Below are 24112 nucleotides of genomic sequence, written 5' to 3'. Positions count from 1 at the left end.
TGCTGCCAATTTGATCAGAGAAGTTATATCTGAAGCAATCCCAATGCTATCCTTCTGGCTTTAGTGCACTTAGCAGACTCAATCTCTAAAAACATTATGTTGAATTTACAGCATAGACATAGACCTTCTTTGAACATGTACTTGTATTTGCATCTCCCTCTCTTGCTTAGGTTCAATTTAAATGCATCTCTGCTATCTGTCTCAATTAGACCATATGGCAACAGATTCCATATCTGACTACTCCTGAATTCCCCATCAGATTTATTAATAACCATCTTATGCAGAATGGTTCCAATATTAGAGAATTCCACCCATCATGTAGCTCTTGCTCTCCAATTGAGCAATTTACCAAGAGCCAGTCTCCCGTATTTTTGCACATTCTTCTATTTCAGATTATAATCTAGTTCACTCTTAAATGCCTTGTTTGAACATCCCTCCACTCGTGTCAGACTGTGCCTTCCAGATCTCGGACACTCACTTGTGAAAATAGTGTTCCTAATGTCTCCACGGATGGTCTTTAGCTTTGGATTTCGCACACAAGTGGAAAATATTCTTTATGTTTATGCTATTGAGAGCCTTTTATAACCTCAAAGATTTCTCATCAGGAATTGGTGGTTGTATCCTTGGCAGTTTTAACCCACTCTTATTCAGATAATGAAGCCAATTGTTGCATTTTGACTGTCAAGCTAGCTAAGATCAGTTAACTGCAAAGAACCTTGGACTGCCCAACTCTCCATGTTAGTTCCTACTCACCTTAATAACCATTTCAAAAGTAAAGACTCCAGTAAATACATAGTCAAAATATCTTAAAACCTGTGGAAAGAAGGAATGAAAATAGTAAATGAAATCAAAATTTCAGTTTACTCATTGAGGATGAACGACAATCATTATTAAGATCATAAGAAATAGAAGAAGCAATAGATCATTTATCCCCTTGAGCCAGCTCTGCCTTTCAACAAAACCATGGTCAATCACATTGTCACCTTAGGTCCACTTTCCTGCCATTCAGCTGATTATGCCTGCATTGGTTCTTTGAATGAGCAATAAGGTTGTAATTCTGAGTCCATGAGTGCCATGCACATCATAGAATTCACCCTTATGAACTCAAATCATTCCAGGAAGTTTTTCAATTACATAAAGGATACTGAAGATATGAAGATAATTGGTAACACAGTGTGCTGGTCTACTGAAGATATACATCACGAAGTGACAGAGCAAAGCTCTTTACATGCCAAGTCTTTGACACCAGCTAAACTGTCTGGATCAACTAAAAGATGCTGCATGAGATAGGCCATTACAATGTGACTGATAATGAAAATTGATAAGATCTTCAGCTGACTACTGGTGACAGTGTTTTAAACAGACTTGGGATAGTTCTACAGAGTAGAAAGAAGTCCTTTAGTCCATCATGTCCACTACAATCATCAATCACCGATCTACTTTAGTCCTATTTTTCAGCCTTTGGCCCACTGAAGCTATGCAACCTACCAACAACACTGTGGTAGTGCTGTGCTGGTTCGAGGAATGAGAGTGGCTGAAGACAAAAATCTCTCAATTTCTGTGACAAGGTATCATACAATATTAACATTCTTTTATAATCTCAAGCAAATGCAGATACTTTCCAGGCAATTCAATTTGGCTAGTCATTTCCCATTTTAGGCCAGGGTGTGAGAGTAGGTATCTTTTTCTTCCCTGGACTACAGACAGAAACTGTGAAAAAGGACGTAATTTTAAAAGGGAAGAATGTACATTGGTGATCATCTCCCAACATTCTGTAGATTTTTAAACAGGTCCTACAGATTGGAAGGTAGCTAATGTAACCCTACTATTTAAAAGGGAAGGTAGAGAGAAAACAGGGAATTATAGACAATTGAGTCTAATGTTGGTAGAGAGAAAGGTGCTAGAGTCCAATTTCATGGATTTTATAGCAGAGCATTTATAAAACTGTAGTAGAATGAGGACAAACTCAGTATGAATTTACAAAAGGGAAATTATACTTGATAAACCTTCTGAACATTCAAAGATGTAACTAGTAGAATTGATTACAGGCAGCCTGTGGATATGGTTTACTTAGACTTTCAAAAGGCTTCCAACAAAATCGTACATAAGAGATTAATATGTAAAACTTAAGTGCACGGGAGATGGATAAAAATTGGTTAGCAGACAGGCAACAAGGAGTAAAAATAAAAGGATCTTTTTCGGAGCAGCAGACAGAGTGTAGTGGGGTAATGCAGGGATCAATATTAGGACCCCAGCTATTCACGACGTATGCTAATAATTTAGATGAGGGAATTAAATGTAATGTCTTAAAATGTGCAGATGATACAAAGCTGGGTGGAGGGTGAGCTGTGAGGAGGAGGCAGAAAGGTTACAGTGTGATTTGGACAGGTTGAGTGAATGAGCAAATGCATGGCAGATGTGAATATAAAATAATGTAGACAAAATGGGAGGTTATCCACCTTGGCAGCAAAAATAGGAAGGCAGGTTGTAATGTGAGTGGCTTAAATTGAACAAGGGGAATGGTCACTGAGACCTGGATGTCCTTGTGCACCAGTTGCTGAAAGTAAATGCGCATATGCAGCAGGCAGTAAAGAAGGCAAACTGTATATTGGTCTTCAAAGTGAGAGGATTCAAGTACAGGAACAAGGATGCCTCACTGCAATTATTAAGGGCATTGATGAGACACAGTTTTGGTCATTTTGACCAAAGGATGCTATTGCTATATAGGGAGCACAGTGAATATTTACGAAATTGATTCCTGGGATGACATGCGGAGAGATTGAGTCATATAGGATGGTATTCACTTGAGTTTAGAAGAAAGAGGGATTTATCTCATAGAAATCTATAAAATTCCAAAGGGATTAGACAGTTTAGATGCAAGAAGGATGTTCTCAATGGTGTTGGGAGTCTGGAACCAGGGGCCATAGTTTAAGGATGAGGGGTAAATCTTTTACTATTGAAATAAGGTGAGACTGGTGAGCCTGTGGAATTCACTACCCCAGAATGGTTGAAGCAAAACATAATATGTTTTCAAGGAGGAGGCAGATCTAACTTGTGGCTAAACAGATGAAGACATGGGGGGACACTGGGATTAGGGCACTGAGCTTACTGATCAGGCATAATCATATTGAGTGATGGAGCAGACACAAGGGATCCAATGGCCTATTCTAGCTCCTATCTTTTATGTTCCTATGTTTACAAAGAGTTGTTTGCAGCTTAAAAAGCAAGGGCAGCTGAGTGATGCATATGAGACAATATTATGTTTTGAGGACATTAAATCCAGACAAGTTGGCACTATTATTGTGGGCTGAGGAGAGCTCAGCATAGCAACAACCCTCTTACTGGTCAGACTGCATTTTAATACAGATTCTGAGGGAAATGAAACAGAGTGAAGCAAGAAAACATCCAGAAACTAGCTGTGTCAATTTTTGTCTCCCTTCTTTCTCTGTAAAATTGCTTTCTCTAACTTTCATTTTAACAGGAAATGACATCACCATAGGAAATGACATTACCAACTCAAAGAAACCCAAATATATAAATAGAAAGCATGAATCATCAGCAATGCTTCGTCCGGAGGCTCACTGAAGATGTTACCTAGTATGGTGATGAAACGTCTGAACATGAATCTTCCAGCTCAGCAAGAAAACCTACAATACTTAATTTGGAATGTTTGTTTTTTATTTAGTGACTTGTTTTTCAGAGTTCTGATCAAGAGGACATTGTTATAGTTACTAACAATGGGAAAGTAAGGTGGGACTATCCAAAGGGGAATTGGGGCTGTGTTCCCTGGTGGCACATTCAGGTGAATCAGAGATAGCTCAGTCAGAAACAAAATGTTGATTGTTTATCTCACTTTCTACTCAGCTGTGCACCTTATAACTAATGTCAAGGGCCATGCTCTCATGATCACATACCGTGGGAGATCTAGACTGGTCCAGAGCAGTTGAAGCACTGGAAGCTTTTTTAAGCACCCAGTAGTCTACTTGAGATAGTTTCCCCTGCAACATAGTCCTCATATACTGCCACCACTTGCATAGATTGTGAACTGGAACAACGAGCCAATGGTCAGTGGTAGCCTTTTTAACCCAGTAGTATCCCTCTTCAGGCTCAAATAGTGAAAGCACAGGAAATGGAGGCAAAATAAAGTCATTCTGACAATTGACAGCTGTTATTATACCAAGTGAGAGCACCAAATGTATGTTACAACTGTTCCAGGAACCAATAATTTTTATTTTTCAAGTATACAAATATAAGGTCCGGAGGCTTCTCAAGTGAATAAAGTCACAAAACTCAATGGGTTTTAAACAAACAATAATATACCTTACTATGGAACTTTAGAACAGTAATACAATCAACAATGCACATACAAATCATTTCTAATATTCTGAATTAACATATAGTAAAAACTGGTAATAGATTGTGATTGAATAATCCACAATGCACATCAAGTAGCAAAGGCAATCAAGACAGATCCCACAAATTTCTCAGCAATTCCTCCCAAACATTAATGTCATGATAGATTACCAAATCTTATTAAAATTTATCAATTTATAACTTTATAATTTATAAAATTTATAAATTTTAATTTTGTCAATCTTAAATTTCCCTCTCAAAAACTGCTCCCTCATGTAATACCTCAGCAATTACTCCTATTCAAGCCAATTACGCTCCGTTCCTGGTTTTTGCTCCAAGGACTGAGAAATTGCAAACGTATACTCACTCATAAGCATAATTCCAGCTCTTCATCAACAGCTAACTTCACCAAGCTAAAACTGTCCCTGGGTTTTTCCTGCATTCTCATTTTTTATTTATTCACTGTGAGGTGTAGGCATCATTGGCTACATTTATTGCCCATCCTGAGTTGCCCATGAGAAGATGGTGGTGAGCTACCATCTTGAACCACTGCAGTTCATGTACTGCTGATAGACCTACAATGCTATTATGGAGAAAATTGCATAATGATACTGCCCCCCTGAAGAATCCCCTTCTCCCCTTCGACCTCCATCTGATTAGCAAACTACTTTTCAGCTTTATCTCCTCTACTCATTCTCCCTGTAAGGATGTAGGCTTAGGGAATGGAAACTGTATGAGTCATAATTTGGAGATGTGGTCTCAACAGATAACTAGAATTTTGAATCAAGACCTTGAACATGAGTCGTACACCTCCTTGTATACTTTATCAACTTAAAATAGCAGTTCTACAAACTCAAAAACATATGTTCAGCTGGGTAAGATGTCAAATTGCAGTGTTAAAATTGAAAATGGAAAGGCTAACATCAAATCAGGTTTACAGGTTAATTGGCACCATCATATGCATTCACTTCACTGGCACATGATGGTTGTCACATATACACATGCTAACTGCCAGGCTGGAGATTGGTACAACCCACGTCAAAAGTTTGAGTGCAAAGTAAATGCCATTTTGAACACAAAAAGGAATCCATAACACTAAAAATATGTGCACTGCACAATTGCACGTGGTGGACATAGAAGGATAACTCGGCAATTTTGTCTACTGAATCTGTTCTGTCATTTTTTGACAAATTGTTGTTAGCTATTTTACTTTTAAATTTATTTCCCTCCCCCTCTTTTATACACAGAATTATTCACAACATTTGACTCTATCATTTCCATTGCAGCAGTGACCCTTTTAAAGACAGAGATCAAAGGTTTACTATATATTAATTGGCAACAGCTTACATTATTTCTTGTGGCATTTGGTTGGACAGGATCTTCTGCAGCCAGTGCAATACTGCTCATTGCGATGACGATGAGGATACACATTTCGAAGTAGCGTAAATTTACAATGTAATGGCAGGCTCGGCGCAGTCTGTCAAGAAAGGTTTAAAATAATTTGGTTTATTGCACTCGTTATTGATGAAGCTTTGTAAAACTAGAACAAGTTTAAAACTAGAACTAGAGCAATATAAACTCCTGTTCACAAAAGGATCAATGTATTGATGAGAACAATAACTTTCAGTTAACAGGATTGAGATTTTGGCCCAGGATCAGGAGTGTGTGGGAGCTAAAATTGGCACTGTTGGCCTGCATACTAACTCTCAGGTCTCGTCCCATCCCATCTCTGGCCATTTTTGTGAGGGTGATGGAAGAAGGTTGGAGAGTGGGAGGAAAGGGTAATTGGTTGGGGTAGGGCTCCACACCCTAATTTGACAGGTAACCCATTAAGCTCAGTAAAAGCTACTTGAGGCGAATTAAAGGAGGCAGACATGTATTTTCCAACCGGATGATGTTATTGTAGGTAGTGGAGCCTAGTTTATGCACCGGAAAATAGTCTTCCAGTGGCATGCAGTAAGGAGTCAGTGCCCAAGAATAATTAGGAATGCCCTCCCATAACTAGTTGCCTGGCTGCTAAAGACATTGCTTATGTTAAGATCTGAAAAAGTTGGAGAGGGTGCCTTCATATTGAGGCACCCTCTCACTTATTTATGCCAAACTGCTGCTTCTTTCAAGCTGGAAGACCTCTGATTAGCCCCCTGGTTTTAAGAGCTAATTCAGCGTAATTAATTGGATGGCAGATCCGTCTCCATGTCAATTAAGGAGCACCCATGTGAAAATCATGAGTGACTGTTCCAGTCCAGGAGATGGGTTTGGCATCTGCAAACATTCCTGACCTTTGTTTCCTGTTCATTGGCAAGAGCAAATTTTAGAGCAATATTCCAGCTGAGTGCTAAGAAAGCAAGAGAAAAAGATAGCACTCAATATGAGATTTGGTAAGCAAACAGCAGGGAGACTGAAAGATGAGCAGCAATGGGGTTACTGAAATGGCAGCTTTGGTAACAGAAGTTTGGTGCTAGATACTTTAATGATAACCTACTGCTGTTTTCCTAATTGATGGGTGACTAAGTTGAATTGTTAAGGTTCATTCAGAACATGAGATTTCCATTCCTAGGTAACTACGACAGAAAGGTACTCCCCACAGTGCTTACCCCACTTTACTGCGTCACTGTTCTGTAATGCCTTCTAAGAATGTTTTCATTTTGATTTTTTCCAAAATTAAGAGTCACTAGTGCTTTCCTGCCAAAATCAGGTAAGTCATTGATACAAAAGGAAACCATAACAGAAAATGAAGACCACTGCTGTTACCGTCTTCTCTTCCTTTCTCTGTTCAGAATTCTAAAGGACGTTTGCTGCCTAAATATCCTGGTTAATTCTTGGCAATCCCAACTTGCGATTCTCTTCCAACTATGTGTTTCAAAGCAAAACACAGGAAATGTTTCTTGTCCTTTTAAATCCTCTCTTCTCACGAACCAAAGCCCCAAACACTCCTGGATTTACAAGTACTTCTTTCAATCTTTTCCACTGCTCACAATATAGTCTCCTTTATGTTGTGTTTGTGTGCATATTGCAAGTTGGATAACTGACTTGAAGGTAAGAGACAGAGGGTGGTGGTAGAGGGTTGCTTTTCAGACTGGAGACCAATGACCAGTGGTGTGCCACAAGGATCGATGCTGGGTCTACAGCTTATATAAATTATTTAAATGTAAACACTCGAGGTATGGTTAGTAAGTTTGCAGATGACACTAAAATTGGTGGTGTAGTGGACAGCGAAGGAGGTTACTTCAGAATACAATGGGACTTCGATCAGATGCACCAATGGGCCGAGGAGTGGTAAATGGAATTTAATTTAGATAAATGTAGGTGCTGCATTTTGGAAAGATAAATCAGGGCAGGACTTATAAACTTAATGATTAAATCCCCTACAGTGTGGAAACAGGCTCTTCGGCCCAACAAGTCCACACTGACCCTCCGAAGAGCAACCCACCCAGACCCATTCCCCTACATTTACCCCTAATATACATAACACTATGGGCAATTTAGCATGGCCAATTCATCTAAACTGTACATCTTTGGACTGTAGGAGGAAACTGGAGCACCTGGAGGAAACCCACACAGACAGTTGCCTGAGGCAGGAATTGAACCCAGGTCCCTGGCGCTGTGAAGCAGCAGTGCTAACCACTGAGCCACCATGCCACCCCCCCAATGGAAAGGTCCTGGAAATGTTGCTGAACAAGGAGATCTTGGAGTGCCGGTTCATAGTTCCTAGAAAGTGGAGTCACAAGTAGACAGGATAGTGAAAATGGCATTTGCAATGCTTGTCTTTATTGATCAGTGCATTGAGTACAGAAGTTGCAGCTATACAGGACACTGGATAGGCCTCTTTTGGAATACTGCATTCAATTCTGGTCTCCCTGTTATACGAAGGAGATTGTGAAACTTGAAAGGATTCAGGAAAGATTTACAAGGATGTTGCCAGGGTTGAACAGTTTAAGCTGTAGGGAGAGGCTGAATAATCTGAGGCTATTTTCCCTGGAGTATGGAAGGCTGAGGAGTAACCTTATAGAGATTTATAAAATCTTGGGGAACATGGATAGAGTGAATAGCCAAGGTCTTTTCCACAGGTTGCAGGAGTCCAAAATACAGGACATACGTTTAAGCTGAGAGGGGGAAGATTTAAAAGGGACCTAAGGGGCACCTTTTTCACACAGAAGGTGATGACTGTATGGAATGCCAGAGGAAGTGGTGAGACTGGGACAATAACAACATTTAAGAAACATTTGGATGGGTATACAAATAAGGAAGGGTTTGGAGGGATATGGGTCAAATGCTGGCAAATGTAATTTTAATTCTCTACCCTCCCTCCATACTGACATTTCTGTTCTCAGTTAATTGCGCTGCTCCAGCGAAACTCAATGCAAGTTTGAGGAATAGTACTTTATCCTTCAATGAGACTTCACATATACTGTCATAATCTGCAGAATATTTTCAGCTTGTTCTGCTGGGACTGTGTGTTGAACTGCATTTTCCTCAAACTGTCCTTGCTGTGACTCCTCTCCCACCTTTCACATACCAAAGCTCACAACTTGGATTTGCACAGTTTCCAACTTATTTCCATTCCACCCATCCCTGTTTCGACTGTCCCCTGGATCACTAGATTGGCAGAACAAACTCTTTAATTATGTCCTTTTGCTTTGATTCACCTGCAAACAATTGGTACTCTTCTGCTGCTTCAGTGTCAGTTTAAGAAAATAGTAGATACCTGCTGGGCCTATAGGTATTTTTAGACATACAGCTGGGATATCTAAATGGTTTATCCCTACATTCTTTTACTTAGTTTTCTTTGTCTCTGTTATCAATTTACTTAAGAATCACTCCTAGAACTATAGTGGCCTGATGTCCAACTCCACTTTTCCAGTAAGCTGATTGGGATGCCTCCTGCTGCCTGCAGCTTGCTGACTATCATTACAAAACCCTAGGCCCAACATGATATGGTCTTTGGGCCTATCTAAATAGAAGCAAAGCCTGAAGCATGACTCTCCAGCACAGTTTCTAAGTAATATTTATAATTAAGAGTGAAATGAAAGGGCTCTGATATACAACTGGAAATATTGCTGAGGTCTCTATCAGTCCAAATTCTAACAAATATTTGGAAGTGACCCACGGATTTGTAGTGCTGAAGATAAACATGGAGCTGAAGGGTGGCATTGGTTTCGGTCCATCTTCATCACCACCCTTCTCTTCCTCTTCTTTCTTTTCTTCTTCCTTTTTCGGCAAAACATCAGTGTTCGCATTTTTGTTTACTGAAAGAAGGAGATACATTACTTGATTTTCATTTTTATGCGCTTAATGTATGTCTGTACATTAAAATGATATTTTTTGAAACACTGAAAATTTTGAAAAAGTTTTTGTAAGACAGTCAAGTAGTCAATTTAAAGTACATTTTCTTCCCTCCCCAGAAGTTACTGTCGACTTCTTTAATGTCTTACTTATGAACAAAACACCACAAATAAGTAACTGAAAACAAATAGACAGAAATCATTGCCTTTCAGAACGTTCACAGCACTGTAACTCTGCAATCTCACCTCAAAGGGTTAAGTGTTAGGAACATAAGATGAGTGGGTCATTCCATCCTTTCCACATCAAATTTTCCTTTGCCCGTTCTCAATCCATATTCCATAATCCCTTTTAACCTATCTTCCAATCTCAATCTTGAAAATTTGAATCAGGTGATTAGCTCCTTCGGGGAGATTTTTCCTACCGGACATGTAAAAATGGACTTTGGTCGTCACTTTTTAATAGCTGAGCTCAAATTTTAAAATTGTTGCCCCTTGTTTAAGATTCTTCAGTGACGGAAATAGCTTCTTTGCATCTACTTTGTCTAATCAGTTTATCATTAAAATCCCCAATTAGAACACCCTCAGCCTTTTAAACAGAGGAACTTAAGTGTAAACCTAGATAGGAAGATTTGGCAGGCTATTTCACAACATGAGAGGGAATCAGGTGACAGTCATACCCAATTCATCAACACTTGTGAGCAATAAGCTTGGCTGATTCTTTTTACCGTGTTAATGTCCTTACCAACAATCTTGTAAATGATATTACAATCTTGTAAATTAACATAGGCAAGAAGAAACCCAAACTGGGGATTTTATTTGTTATTATGACAAAGCCTCAGCTTGGGCAGAAATGTTACTAATTAATCAACTGAACCAAAAAGATGATCCTGGTATCTCTATAAGAATGGGTAATTGTTAATGTATTTAATTGAAAATGAATGTCACCAAGCAATATGTAATACTCAAGCTTAATTCTAATGTTAACTGGAAATGGATAGTTTCTAACTTATAAGCACTTGCTTGGTGATACAGAACTAAAACACTTCTAATTTAATATTGTTGGATAAATACACTTTATCAAAGTTTTTTATCTTGCACTCTCAGGATATGTATTATCAATATCTGGAGGCTACCAGTTTTGTGAATCACAAGATCCTTCACATGATACAGGATACTTAAAACCAACTTCCATCTCACCTGTCTGCCTTGGGTCTAGATCTAGAACCTTGAAGAGTAAGGCTTGTGTTGACTCCTGTAATATGCAGTTACAGGAAGGCTTTATCATTTCAAAACTGCCTTACTTTCTATACCAAAAATACTACACTCTACTCCAAACTCTTATTTTTATTTCTTTTTTAATGGTAGTACATTAATAGAAACTACCTGGTGATCATTTGGAGGACATAAAGATTCTAATTCTTAAAGAAAACCCATTTCCTTGTTGATAACAGTATTAATCTTTAGGTAACTCTTGGAAACAATAAGCATGCAAAATGGCTCTGCTAGAAACACTAAGACAAATAATAAACTGTTCAAGAATATCAGGATGGTGCAGTGGCTCAGTGGTTAGCACTGCTATCTCACAGCCCCAGGAACCTGGGTTTGATTCCACCCTTAGGTGACTGTGTGGAGTTTGCATGTCTCCCTGTGTGCATGGATTTCCACCAGGTGCTTTGGTTTCCTCCCACAATCCAAAGATGTGCAGGTTAAGTGGATTGGCCATGCTAAATTACCCATAGTTTTCAGAGATGTGTGGGTTAGTCATGGGAAATGCAGGGTTATTGGATAGGGGGATGGGTCTGGATGGGCTGCTCTGCTGAGGGCTGATGTAGATTTGTTGGGCTGAAAAACTATTTCCACACAGTATAGATTCCACGGACTTGGAATTAATTGTCTAATGAGATAATTTTCTATTTAACAATAGCTTTTGATATTTTCAATTATTAAAAATCAGCTCGAGATATATATAACTGAGTTTGGATTCAATGAGATTATACACACTGGACTGCATATCCAATTCTGGAGAAAGTGACTGAAAAGAATCAGTTTCCACAGTTGTGGGGGAAGCATGGTGTTAACGGGAGTCAGACCCACAGCACCCAGAACGGATTCAGAGGCAGCAATAGGAAGCTGCAGGGTGCCAAGGTGGATGACTTGAAAGGCCCTCAGTACTTTGAGACTTCCTCCTGGTTTTTACAAAAACGATTAATGCCTCACTTGTTGGATATCTGGGCTTTCAACCGAGAAACAGCTGAGCCTCAGGGAAAACACCACCAAATCAACTCTGTGGTCTATTTCGTTAATTTTACAATACTTACATACACAAGAAAAAAGTGTTTTAATTAAAGGGTCTAGATTATTGACAGTTTAACTGGACAGCAGTAGTAACAACATTTTATGAATGAATGACCTTTCGAAAACACTTTAAACTTTCACTATAGAGTCAATGATTCAACAGAGAGTGTTTAGAATGGGCATTTAAGCGTCAAGCTTGGCATGAACAGTTTGGGTGGGTAGGAGCATGGATAGGAGCTCTAAAACTTACCTTTCAAAAGGCTCCCTCATCCTGATTATGGTTTGTAACACCTAGGGTAAACCAGAGTCCTTTAAAAGCTGGCTCATTTCTATGAAAATTGCAGCGATCTAAGAGATACCTATCCCTGTAACAGAGGCAGCCAGCTCTAGTTTATAGGGTGCAAGCTCACAATCCGAACCAGCCCTTAAATAGAATTGGTGAAAATCGGGAATTCTGAGAATGGTGTCACAAATCCTGAAATTGGATTATGGAGTTTCTCCATGAAAATACAGCCAGAAAGCTGAAATAGTGTATATAAAACATTCATTCTCATGAATGAAAAAAATAAATAGAATATTATTCAGATAATACAATTGTGGAAATGGTTGGATCACATTTTGAGCCAAATTTAACATCTTCATAAATATATTTATAAAGAACAATTCTTATTTTGTGACATGTGGTGCACCAACAAAACGTCTCTCATAACTGGTACCAATCTAACCAGAAAATGATAAATACAGTACTTACATAAAATAATCTTGTAACCGACAGACTTACCCTGCAAAGATGGATCTGCAAATGGAATATTAATAGTTGTATGTTCAGGCTTCTTAGCATTTTTTGCTGGATTGTTCGGATTGGTTGGATTAGTTGGATTGGTGAGAATAAGGCTGTTTTCCGGGTTTTTGGGGTTCCCAGGATCGGTAGGATTTCCAGGTGTAGTAGTTGGGGCCTTACGATTGGTTGCGTTATGGGGATTAGATGGATTGCCAGGATTATGAGGATTAGTATGGTTTCCAATTTTTCCAGGATTATGAAGATTGACAGGATTGGAAAGGTTAGCTGGATTTGTGACATCCTTGGTATTATTGGTATTCCTGGGATTGGAGGGTTGGGTTGCCAACTTGCTGTTTCTGAGATTGTCTATATCTTCTGTCTGTTGTCCATTCTGCCTGCTCATGTCCTGTTGCACTGGCCGAGTGGTAGAAAGGGCTGGGCCACCTGGAGCAGGCAGAACACCTCCGTGATTTTCTCTAGAATAACAAATTGAAATCACAGGTGAGAATAAGTAAAGCAAAATAATAAACTACAACAAAGAAAAAGTTCTACTAAACACAAAAGTCAGTTATCACATAAGACAGAGTTTACTAACAGTATTACAATACATGAACCAACAATATATTTAAAGTACAAGAATGAATCCATGTGTATCTTGGACTATTCTTATTTCACAACCTGGAGATTGATTGGCTCAGTTGGCTGAATGGCTGGTTTACAGTGCAGCATGATGCTAATTATTCAAGTCCCGAGCCGGCTAAGGTTACCACGAAGGACTCTCCTTCTCAATCTCTCCCCTCGCCTAGGGCCTGGTGACACTCACATTAAACCACTCCCAGTTGTCTCTCTTTCTCTCATGAGCCAGCAATCGTCTGGACTGATAAGGCTATGGTGGCTTTATTTCACAATCAATATAAGAAACAGATGATCTTATAATTTATTTCACAGTTGATCTTTGGAGCTTACTGAGCACAATGTGGCTATGACATTGTCTACATGACAAGAATGGCTAGAGTTCAAGATTATTTCATGACATAAAGTGTTTTGAGTCATCCTGAAGTCAGAGTGGATGCTACAAGAATGCAAGTTTTTCTTTCTCCATTTACTTGAATCAAAATGAGCAAAATCATAGAACTGTTCCTGAGGAAAGTATTTTGTTTTTGTTGTAAACAGTGCACAAAAGAAATCTTTCTTTGTAACCAAAGAGTGAACAATCATAAAATATAATTGACAGGAGCACTGACAGCAGGAGTTGCCCATTACTAAGAAACCAGAAATAACATGAATCATTAAAAAGAACTATTAACATCAATCACAGCCATGGACCATGTATTAGTCACAACTATGATTATCCCAAAGATGTACATGGGTAAATCTTGTGCCAGAGATATTTTCATATCCAACTGCTTCCACCAGTAAATCATAAAGCTTAGAGAATTCTATAGTTATGAAAAACTTTAGGCTTGGAGGAGATGTGGAGGTAGGATGATGAATATTTTACTACAGTGTAAATGAGGAGAATTTGAATACTGTGCACGACTGACACCTAAGCCATAGTATAAATGTGCCGAGTTCAGTTCAGTTATGCTTTAAGTATCACAAACCCTGCCCCATCCACCTCCACAACACCATCTGTTCCTGCCCCCCCATCCGCCCCCACCCCAACCTGCTACCCCCAACACCGTCTGCCCTGCCCCCATTGGTACCCCCTTGGACAGCCAGTCCAGTAAGACTGCTGCAGCCTTTGGGGGGTGAGTCTCAAAATCTCTCTCTCACACACACACATTTTACTGCAACTTTTTGACAGGTTCTCACTCTGCCCTGTACAGGACAATGTGGGAGAGATAATCTGAGGAAGGGGTGTTTAGGGTACACTCAGTGTAGAACTCCAGGGAAAGTGTAGAGAGAGGGAGAGAGCGCACAGGCGGTCAGTCATTTGGAGACAGTGCCTGGGCTCCCATCAATGTCCAGGACTATTCTTGGCAGCATTTCAGTAAGCCAGGTTCATTTTTAATCACTGAAAAATGTGTTGCTGGAAAAGCGCAGTAGGTCAGGCAGCATCCAAGGAGCAGGAGAATCGACGTTTTGGGCATAAGCCCTTCTTCCTGAAGAAGGGCTCATGCCCGAAACGTCGATTCTCCTGCTCCTTGGATGCTGCCCGACCTGCTGCGCTTTTCCAGCAACACATTTTCAGCTCTGATCTCCAGCCTCTGCAGTCCTCACTTTCTCCTCATTTTTAATCACTATAAACAATAGACGTGAACAGTGTTAAAACACCTCTTTGATGTAATGTTTTGTCAGAACCTTGAGACCTTCTTTGAATAATCTGAAATTCGGATAATTGATATTCGGATGATCAAAGTTCCTCGGTTTATAACATACAATGTTATCCAATAAAAGGGTAGTTGACAATAAATTTTGCAGTGCCTACCATGAACATCCCCACACTGAACAATATTGTAAATGTTTTGTTAGGTCACCATAAAACAATACATACTTCTTCCGTTTGTGTCTCCTTTCCTTTGCTGTTGGATCCTTATCATCTCTTTCTTTTTTAGCGTCATTATCATAAGTGGATTGAGCATGACGGCTTCTGCGGCGTTTTTCTGGCCCATCCAGATTTTCACTTTCTGCACCTCCTTTCCCTTCCTTGTTGCCCCGGGAACCCTCTCTGTGCTTTGACCGCCTCTCACTTCTTTCACTTTTGATACCCTCCTCTACTCCACTGACATCGTGACTTTCTGCATTACGCCGGTGTGGTCTGTGTCTGCGCTCCCTGTCTCCCTCAGTCCTTGGTGAGGCACTTCTCCCTTCTTTGCTTACTCCTGGCCTGTGTTGGTGACGCCGGTGAGGTTCATTGGTTCTACTTCTTTCACTATCACCATCCCGTGTGTTCCTCTCATTATTTCCCCCCCGGTCCCTTCCACGGTATTCCACGTCTTTAGGAACACCATCTCTATTTGTTTCTCCTTCTTTGCTGTTACTGCGATACCTCCTGGGCCTGTCTCCCTGCTCCACACACCCCATTTCCCTTTCAGATGTCCTGTCTTTGTTTGGATCATTGGCTCGATCATGGTAACGGGTCTGCTTTCTCAGAAACTCCTCAGCCCTTTGTTGACTGCTTCGTTGATCAGCTGAGGGTTCTGAAGGCCTTGTTTTGTTAGTGTTGTTGTTCCTGTTTTCCTGAGGGTCAACAACCAAAGGCCGATCCAAGTGCGTTTTCATGTCACGTCGGATATTCATGGAATAAGCCATTTTCCACCTCTCATCAGGGTCTAATTCATTGTAAATGGCCTCCCGACTGGTCATCAGATTTTGCTTTCTCATCTCATTCATTCGTTGCTCCCACACTGTCTTTCCATGTTTCTGGTTCTTCTGTTGTTCTTTCCTGTGAAGATAATAGAAGTTATCACATTGACCAGCCAGTGCAATATCCACAATCAATTAGCTCATAATACCAACAATCTGTATGTTTTTAAGCAAATTTTAAGCCCCTTTCTGTCTCAAATGATTGACTTCACCTACCTGTTTTCTATTTATATTTCAAAGCTTACTCCTACCAAAGGGTTGTCTAATTATCGCTGCATCATTCTGTTCTGTCCACTTAAACGGATTTTCCTCATAACTCATTACACTTTGAGTGAAAAATTAATTTTGACTCATTCTCATTTTGCTCAAATTCTATCTGTGGCTCTTCTATAGTGAGCAATTTCCTTTTATTATTAATTTCACATTCTTGAAAGCTTTTACTGGGTCACTTCAATATTTAATGAGAAACAAAGTCAACCCCTTTATCTTTCTTTATAAATGACTTTTCTTAAAAATGGGATCATCTGTATAATCATTATAAAATTTTGGCAATAGAGTTTGTTTCTTGATAAAATATTCCATTGGGTAAGCCTAGTCAGGGAAGAGATACTAAGATTTAGCATCTTTGAAAATGAAGAAGTTGTCAGGTTCAGATTAAATGCATCACAGAGAACACATTTCTTTCCTTGAAGGACATGTCAACTCACTGCCTTAAAACATTTTCTTCCCCTTTATATTGGATCTCTGTCAACTCCCTTTATTGAATCATGCGCCATAACGAGATTGAACATGATAGCTACTACTTTCCTACTCCACCATGTGGATTCCTGTTTTATCTGTCTCCTCTTTCTTTTTGATCCACCATTAACCTTCTTCAACATCAATGTTTGAATTGTGATTTTTTTTCTCAGATTTGTGTTAACTAGAACTGAATTGAACAATGTATGCCTCTGTCCAATAGGAAATTGATCAAATATCAATTTTTATTAATCAGTTCTGGGAGGTTATACTTACCAAGAAATGTTTGGGACTCTTTTCTCTGGTAATGATAATGGCAGAGGCATGATCTGATAAAAGTCTTTTTTAATAATGACACAGTTTTATGGAATTCACATAGGATATTCCACTGATAGGATTAGAATGAAGGTCTATAGAATAAAATTTTGCTAATAAATGCAATAAGGAATTCCAAAGTAGCTATTTTATTCAGAAGGTAAAAATTCACTATCACAATATTAATTAATTAAATGAACTTAAGGAGAAGCTAAAGAAACATGAGTGAGAATCAAAGCTATTGATGTGGTTAGTTGAATGGATGGGAGAAAATGGTATGGACTGTAATGACCAAGTGTAAATGTCAGTGTGGGCTGAATGGTCTACTCGTTTACATTTATAAATGCATAAGACTAACAGATTAACGATTTTCTAGATTAATTTTCACATAGAAATATACAGCCACCAGAGAGAATAAGCTTTTTTCTTCATATTGGTTTCCCTGGAATTGAACCCAAGTTCCAGAAGTGTAAGAAAATTCTTCTAGTTAACTGCACATCTGAGGTGGGTTTGGGGGTTAGAAGACCTGGAATTGCATAAGTGGCCTGTACTAATGGCAACACCAAATATAAAGCCTTCCTACCTTCAGGGGAAATTTATCAATACTTTTCAACATTGTTATGTTAGGAAATGTCACATCTCAGTAGGATTGATGAGGTTAGTGCAGTTGATATTGTCTACATGGGTTTTAGTCAGGCATTTGATAAGGTTCCACAAAACAGACTGGTCAGAAATAATAAATCCCATGGGATACAGCCAACATACATTTTAAAAGTTTGTGCATTAACAAGTGTCCCAATTTATCAATACATTATAACAGAATGACCTGTACTTTGTATCCTTATTCACTGAGGAAGAAACCAAAAATCTTTCAGAACTAGAGACCCAACTGGCTTAGAAGAATGAGGAGTTTGAGAAATTTAGCATCAGTACGGAGATTGTATTGGTGAAAGTAATGGGGTTGAAAGTTGACAAGTCCTGATGACCAGAGTATTCAAGGAGATGATTACAGAGATAGTCAATGAATTGGTGATGATCTTCCAAAAGTATATAGATTCTGGAATGATTACTGTGGATTGGAAGGAAGTCCACATTCCTACATCACCTCACTATGTAAGAGAGTGAGAGAAAACACAGGGAACTACGGACCTATTAACTTTACATCAACAGTAGAGGAAATGCTAGAATCTATTATAAAAAATAGGATAAATAGACATCTGTTTGATAATGACCTGATTGGGCATAGTCAGCAAGGATTTGCAAATGGGAAATCATCTTTGATAAACTTCGAACTTTTTGAAGATATTATTAACAAAATTGACAATACAGAGCTGATTGATCTGTACTGATGCTAAATTTCTCAAACTCCTCATTCTTCTAAACCAGTTGGATCTCTAGTTCTGAAAGATTTTTGTTTTCTTCCTCAGTGAATAAAGATACAAAGTACAGGTCATTCTGCTATAATGTATTGATAAATTGGGACACTTGTTAGATATATCCTAAGTGAAGAATGTTCAGAGATGTTATTACATACATCTGGAGCAGACGGGACTTGAACCCAGACCTTGTGACCTGTAGGTGGGGACACTATCACTGCACCATAAGAGATCATTAGTTTTGGGGAGAAACAATGCACCCAGCCCCTGTGGTAAAGTTTCTTTTTAATGTTAACCTGTTCAGACATGTTATGACCCACCTCTGGAGCAGATGAGACTTAAACCCAGGGCATCTACCTCAGAGGTAGGGATCCTATCACTGCATCCGCTGGGTCCGTATTCTCCGGAGTTCTGAAGAATGAATGATAGCCAGGGATAGTTACAGTGGATTCAGGCAAAATGTTTCCCATGGTTGGGGAGTATAGAGTCAGGGGCATAATTTAAAAATAAGAAGGGGGCCACTTGGGTCTGAGGTGAGTGGAAATGTGGATGCTCAGTCTTTGAGGATATTTGAGTAGAAATTGATAGATTTCTGATTACCAATGATGTACAGTGTTATCGGGATGAAAAGTGCTCAAGAGTTCCATCAGCCATGATCATACTGAATGGCATGATAAGCTCGATGGGCTGAATAGTCTACTCCATTTCTATATTCCTATAGCTCTAACATACTACAGAGAAGATAATGTAATAATGATGCCACAGTTTAAAAATTGTAGCTGCAAGGAAAGAGGGATAGGGATAGGTGTTTTCCTTAGAACACAAGAGGTTGAGGGGAGACTTAATGAAGGTGTACAAAATAATAAGTGGCTTAGATAGAGGGGACAGGGAAGGCCTGTTTCCCCTAGTGGAAAGGTCCTAGTGGAACAGACTTGAGGTAAACAATAGGAGGCTAAGAGGAAATGTGAGGAAAAACATTTTCACCCATTAGATATTTTTTTCAGTTCACTATCCAGGCAGGAACTCTCAACTCATTTAAAAGGAAACTGGACCAGCACCCGGAGCACTGTAACGTGTAAGGCTACGGATCAGATGCTAGAAAGTGGGATTAGAATGGGTGGTTAGTTTATTTAGCTGGTGTAGATACAATGGACTGAATGGCTTTTTTCATGCTGTAATATTTCTATGTTTCTACTCTTATTTAGATTTATTAAACTTAAAACTGAACTGTCAAAAGTGGAAAGCACAAAACTGAGATGAGCAAAAAAAAAGCAAAGTGAAGATGCAGCTGAGATTGTGAACACACTCAGTGCCATCCTTACTTACCAGAGTGCAAATGAAATCCAGCACATTCCATGCAGCATGCAATCAGTTAAATGTACAGAGTTCAACATGAGCTGCTTTGCAAGGCAGGAAACTGGAAGAACAAATTTATTTTTAAAAAATTCTGTCCCTCCCTCTTTTCCATTTTCTTTCATTGATTTTTCAGTAGTGTGAGAGCAATTGAGCTAACACAGCATATGCCTCAACCAAAGGCTGCGCAATGCATCAATAACAAGAATACACAGCTGCATTCAAATGCCTTGGTTATCAATTCTTGGTGAACTTTGCTTACTGTGCTTATTATGTTATGGAATTGAAATAGAATGTGCTCACAGTGTCAGTTCCATTTACCTAAGGGTCAGATTAAGTTTAGAGTAAAGATGTCTGTACTCAATCAAAAATGATGTCTCACCTTAGAGGGAAGAGACTAATGGATTAGCAGAGGACTGAAGAATATAGGTAAATATGGTCATATTATGATAAAGGGCTGGGAACATGTAGCAAGATGAGAAGCTGCTCTCACTCATGATCGTGCTGGAGGTAAAATATTCCTTCATCACAGGGCAGGTTATCTAATGGTGCCACAAAACTGTGAACAGCCAATTAGGATGTCAGGAAGCTCAATTTGTACTCACTTATTTGTGCATAGTGGGGAAAATGGGCAGTGTGGGATCTGGAGGAGTAAATTGGATTGTTCTGAAGAACTGTCCCAAAACCTGATTGACATAAATCATTAACTTTAAACATTATTCCATTTCCACCTGCAAAGTCAACCAGTGAGAAATTAAAATGCAAGTAACAAAACTGAACGGATGAACATTAATGAGAAAACGAAGCAAAATGAGAGATTAAAAAGAAATAATGTCGTACATTATTTACCAGCTTGCTGCATTTTTTCATAAAGAACAGAATTATACAAAGTTATAGTTCAATTGAAAATCTCTAGTGGTTTGCATGGAGTGATTTACATGAATTGCAAGACTGACACTGTCCCATTGCAAGAGCAAAGTTCAAGGTAGGGTTACAGGTTCCTTGTTATCTGTTATTTCGCAGAAAGGATGCTGGTATACTTAACAATTATTTTATATAATTTAGTTCACAGCTTTTTCTTTTGTCATTTCCTATTCCAGAGATATGAAGGCCACCCTAGTTGAAACCAACTAAGCACAGACCAGATATTACATGCAATGTGATACTCCGCTTTTTACTGTTTAGATCCGAGAGAACAAAAAATCAATTGAAATCCAGATAAAATCTATCATAACTTTACAAAAATTACATATACTTCACCTGATGATGGGCTTTTGCCTGAAACATCAATTTTCCTGCTCCTCGGATGCTGCCTGACCTGCTGCATTTTTCCAGCACCACTCTAATCTTGACTCTAATCTCCAGCATCTGCAGTACCCACTTCTGCCAATATTTTACTACTACCTATCTACAACTAATTTATGAATATGAATTTTAAAACAAGGTGAATTGTAATCCATTTTGATTTCCTCAATGGGTAACCATCACCTAGTGCAATCACTGTACCATCATCAATGTACTGTATATTTTTAAAAGACAAAAAAACTAAAGTGAAATTTTATATACTAAAAGGTTACGTTATTAGGACCAAGAAAGCTCTACACTCGACATACAATATATTTTCAATACCTTGATGTACAGATTGTTTATCACAACATCCAACACAAGTTATCTGCAAGTTTTAATGATCCAGTTACTCTTTGATCTCTTTAAACCCATGAATTTATTATTGTAGTTGAACTAAAGCCCAAAGCACCAATCTAAAGTTTTTCAAGGCCTTCAACATCCATCATCAGTAGTAGTTCAGTAGCACCACTGCTGACCAAACTGATGGAGTTCTGAAGAACAGTTTTTCCAAATTGGGACCAGTGCGGGTGGAGAGAAAATCAAAATGAGGGAAGAACCTATTTGACCTTGTCTTCATTAACTTACCTGTTGCAGATGCATTTGTCCGTAACATCATTGCAGGAGCGATCAATAAACAGTCCTTGTGGAGATAAAGTTTCAGTACCTCAATGAAGAATTGTATGGCAATTGTAAGGGATCATATACTTTTCCTTTTGAACCATAACCTGGACTGGAATATTCAATGGTATACAGCTAAAATACCAGTAGAGTTTTGAAAACCAAGTTAGATTGTGTGGTGTACAGTTTCAGCTGTAGAAGATAATGTTGTTTTTGGAGATGTGAGGTTGTTACATTATGAGACACAGTGGCATCAAGGTCTTTTAGTTAAGGAAAAACTGCCTGATGACTGTTCTCAGATTGGTCCAACTATATTTTGTTACAGACCTGCAAGAAGAGTGCAGCGAGAGACATTCAGAGCTCGCAAATGGAAAATATCTTTCTCTCTCCCTTCTTGTTGCATGTGTGAAAAGACAGAAAACCTAAAGACTCTAAAAATAAAGATTCTAAAACAAGAAAAGACCTAGGTCCATGTGATCAGTCATCAAATCAAAGAATGATCGTGATTTTGCAGATGACATTGTGTTATCATTGTTAAAATCAAAAGAATGATGAGAACTAACTCACTACATTGGTCTGGATTCTTGACCCACAGAATTTATTTAGCTGTCTATATTTTACACCCGTAATATTTATGTCAAATAGTCTGTCTTTCGTCTATCTTATTCATGAATGAATGTGTGAGAGACTGCAGTTTTAAAAGGATATTATTTACGGTACATAATAGTGGATATGTTTCTTCAGTCTTTGCCATTTGTTAAAGAGTAAGTAAGTTTGTTTACAATAAAAAAGGGGTTTTTTTCTGTTAATGATACAACCCAGTGTGAATTGATTTTGTCCACAATAGCAGTCAGGTAAAACGAACACATTCATGACTTAAGTGGTATTTATACATTTATGATGGCTTGTTGAATAGCGAAGCTGGTTTTTGGTACACACTGTCCAATTATGATGTAATACAATAGCACCAACTCAGTGTAAAATGGAATAGAATCAAAATAAATCTGGCAGTTCAGATTAGGTATCCATGAGGTGCTGCAGGCTATCAACAGAACTCTTGATTGGTATCATATCCACAAACAAACATTCAGTCAGTCCACCACTAATGCTCACTATTCACAAGATGTGTTACAGAAATTCACCAGAGATTCTTTAGCAGCACTTTCCAACTCTAAAACTACTTTTACCTAGTAGGACAAGAGCAGTAATACATGGGAATACCACCACCTCCAACTTCCAATCAAAGCCACTCACCACCCTGACTTGGAAATAAATCACTGTTCCTTCATTGTCACTTGGTGAAAATCCTGGAACTCCCTTCCTAACAATACTGGGGATTACAAAACTTTTATGATGACTCCAGGAACAGCAGAACTTGATTTCCCTGCTCAACTCCAGTGAATATGATGATCCCTGTATGGACTCTGTTATCCTTACCACTTGCCTTCCCACCTATTTTAGTGTCATCTGCTCGCCATTAAATCAGGGTTTCTCCCTTATTAGTGGTAAAGTGAAGTATATACCACAAGGTGACAGATTATGCTATAATACATTCTTTTTATTATAACTCATAATTCATCCTACTCCTTTATCTCACAACATTGCTGTGAGTTAACTTAAAGGAGCTGGTTGAATATGGGTCTATGCCTTTTAACTAGTCCCCCTTCTAATTCCCACTCTCATTAGGGCTGGTAAAATTTTGCCCAGCCTGTCATAAAGCCTTTGTGGAAATCAAATTCTCAAAATAACACATTTAAATAATAAATAATATTAAGTAACATGACAATATATAAAGCAATTTCACCATATACAACTCAGCTGTTGGCTCCATATAACTTAGGTCCATTTCTTACAATGGACCACAGTTACTAAAAGTAAAGTACATCGTGAAAACACATTAAATCAAATGGACATAAAATAAATACAAATTAAAATAAAGAAATGTCAACTCAATTCCTATTACAAATGCCATTTGATGTCAGCACCGCTTCTAATACGTCAATGTCATGGTATGTGATAACTTCTGCTGCTCCACAGGTGAGTTTGAACAATAGCTTGAGTTTCAAAATGGAAAAAGGAGATTATGGATTTCAGCTTTACTCACAGAGGTTAGAAGTTAAAAAATAGTACTTCAAGCCAAATAATGAACTATGCTAATTATTACAGAACCAAAACACACATTATCAATCAGTTTGACTTAATTGGAACTACAAACATCTTTGTATAATGGCCTCATTCTCTATATCCAGATCTAATAAGTGACATCGGATGTCAGACCCATTATTGAAAGAGACTCACAATTTTCTCTGTATATCCACTCCCCCAGTGAGGAATCCTAAATTAAT

The 24112-nt window shown here is 38.6% G+C and overlaps 1 protein-coding gene across 1 annotated transcript in view; it reads right to left on the bottom strand.

Moving 5' to 3' along the window:
- The window catches only part of LOC132835847 (voltage-dependent P/Q-type calcium channel subunit alpha-1A-like), a 518300-nt gene that overhangs the window by 174243 nt on the left and 319945 nt on the right, over positions 1 to 24112 (bottom strand). Inside the window, exons 21-25 of the mRNA XM_060854942.1 lie at positions 15209 to 16099; positions 12712 to 13187; positions 9461 to 9620; positions 5701 to 5830; positions 754 to 813 (exon numbers count right to left, since the gene is read on the bottom strand). Of these exons, the coding sequence (XP_060710925.1) occupies positions 754 to 813; positions 5701 to 5830; positions 9461 to 9620; positions 12712 to 13187; positions 15209 to 16099 (1717 nt within the window). The remainder of the gene's footprint in view (positions 1 to 753; positions 814 to 5700; positions 5831 to 9460; positions 9621 to 12711; positions 13188 to 15208; positions 16100 to 24112) is intronic.

This window comes from Hemiscyllium ocellatum, chromosome 45, assembly GCF_020745735.1.
Source record: "Hemiscyllium ocellatum isolate sHemOce1 chromosome 45, sHemOce1.pat.X.cur, whole genome shotgun sequence".
Taxonomy (NCBI): Eukaryota; Metazoa; Chordata; class Chondrichthyes; order Orectolobiformes; family Hemiscylliidae; genus Hemiscyllium; species Hemiscyllium ocellatum.
Note: the sequence above shows the minus strand (reverse complement) of the source record. Positions and strands in the feature narration are given on the sequence as shown.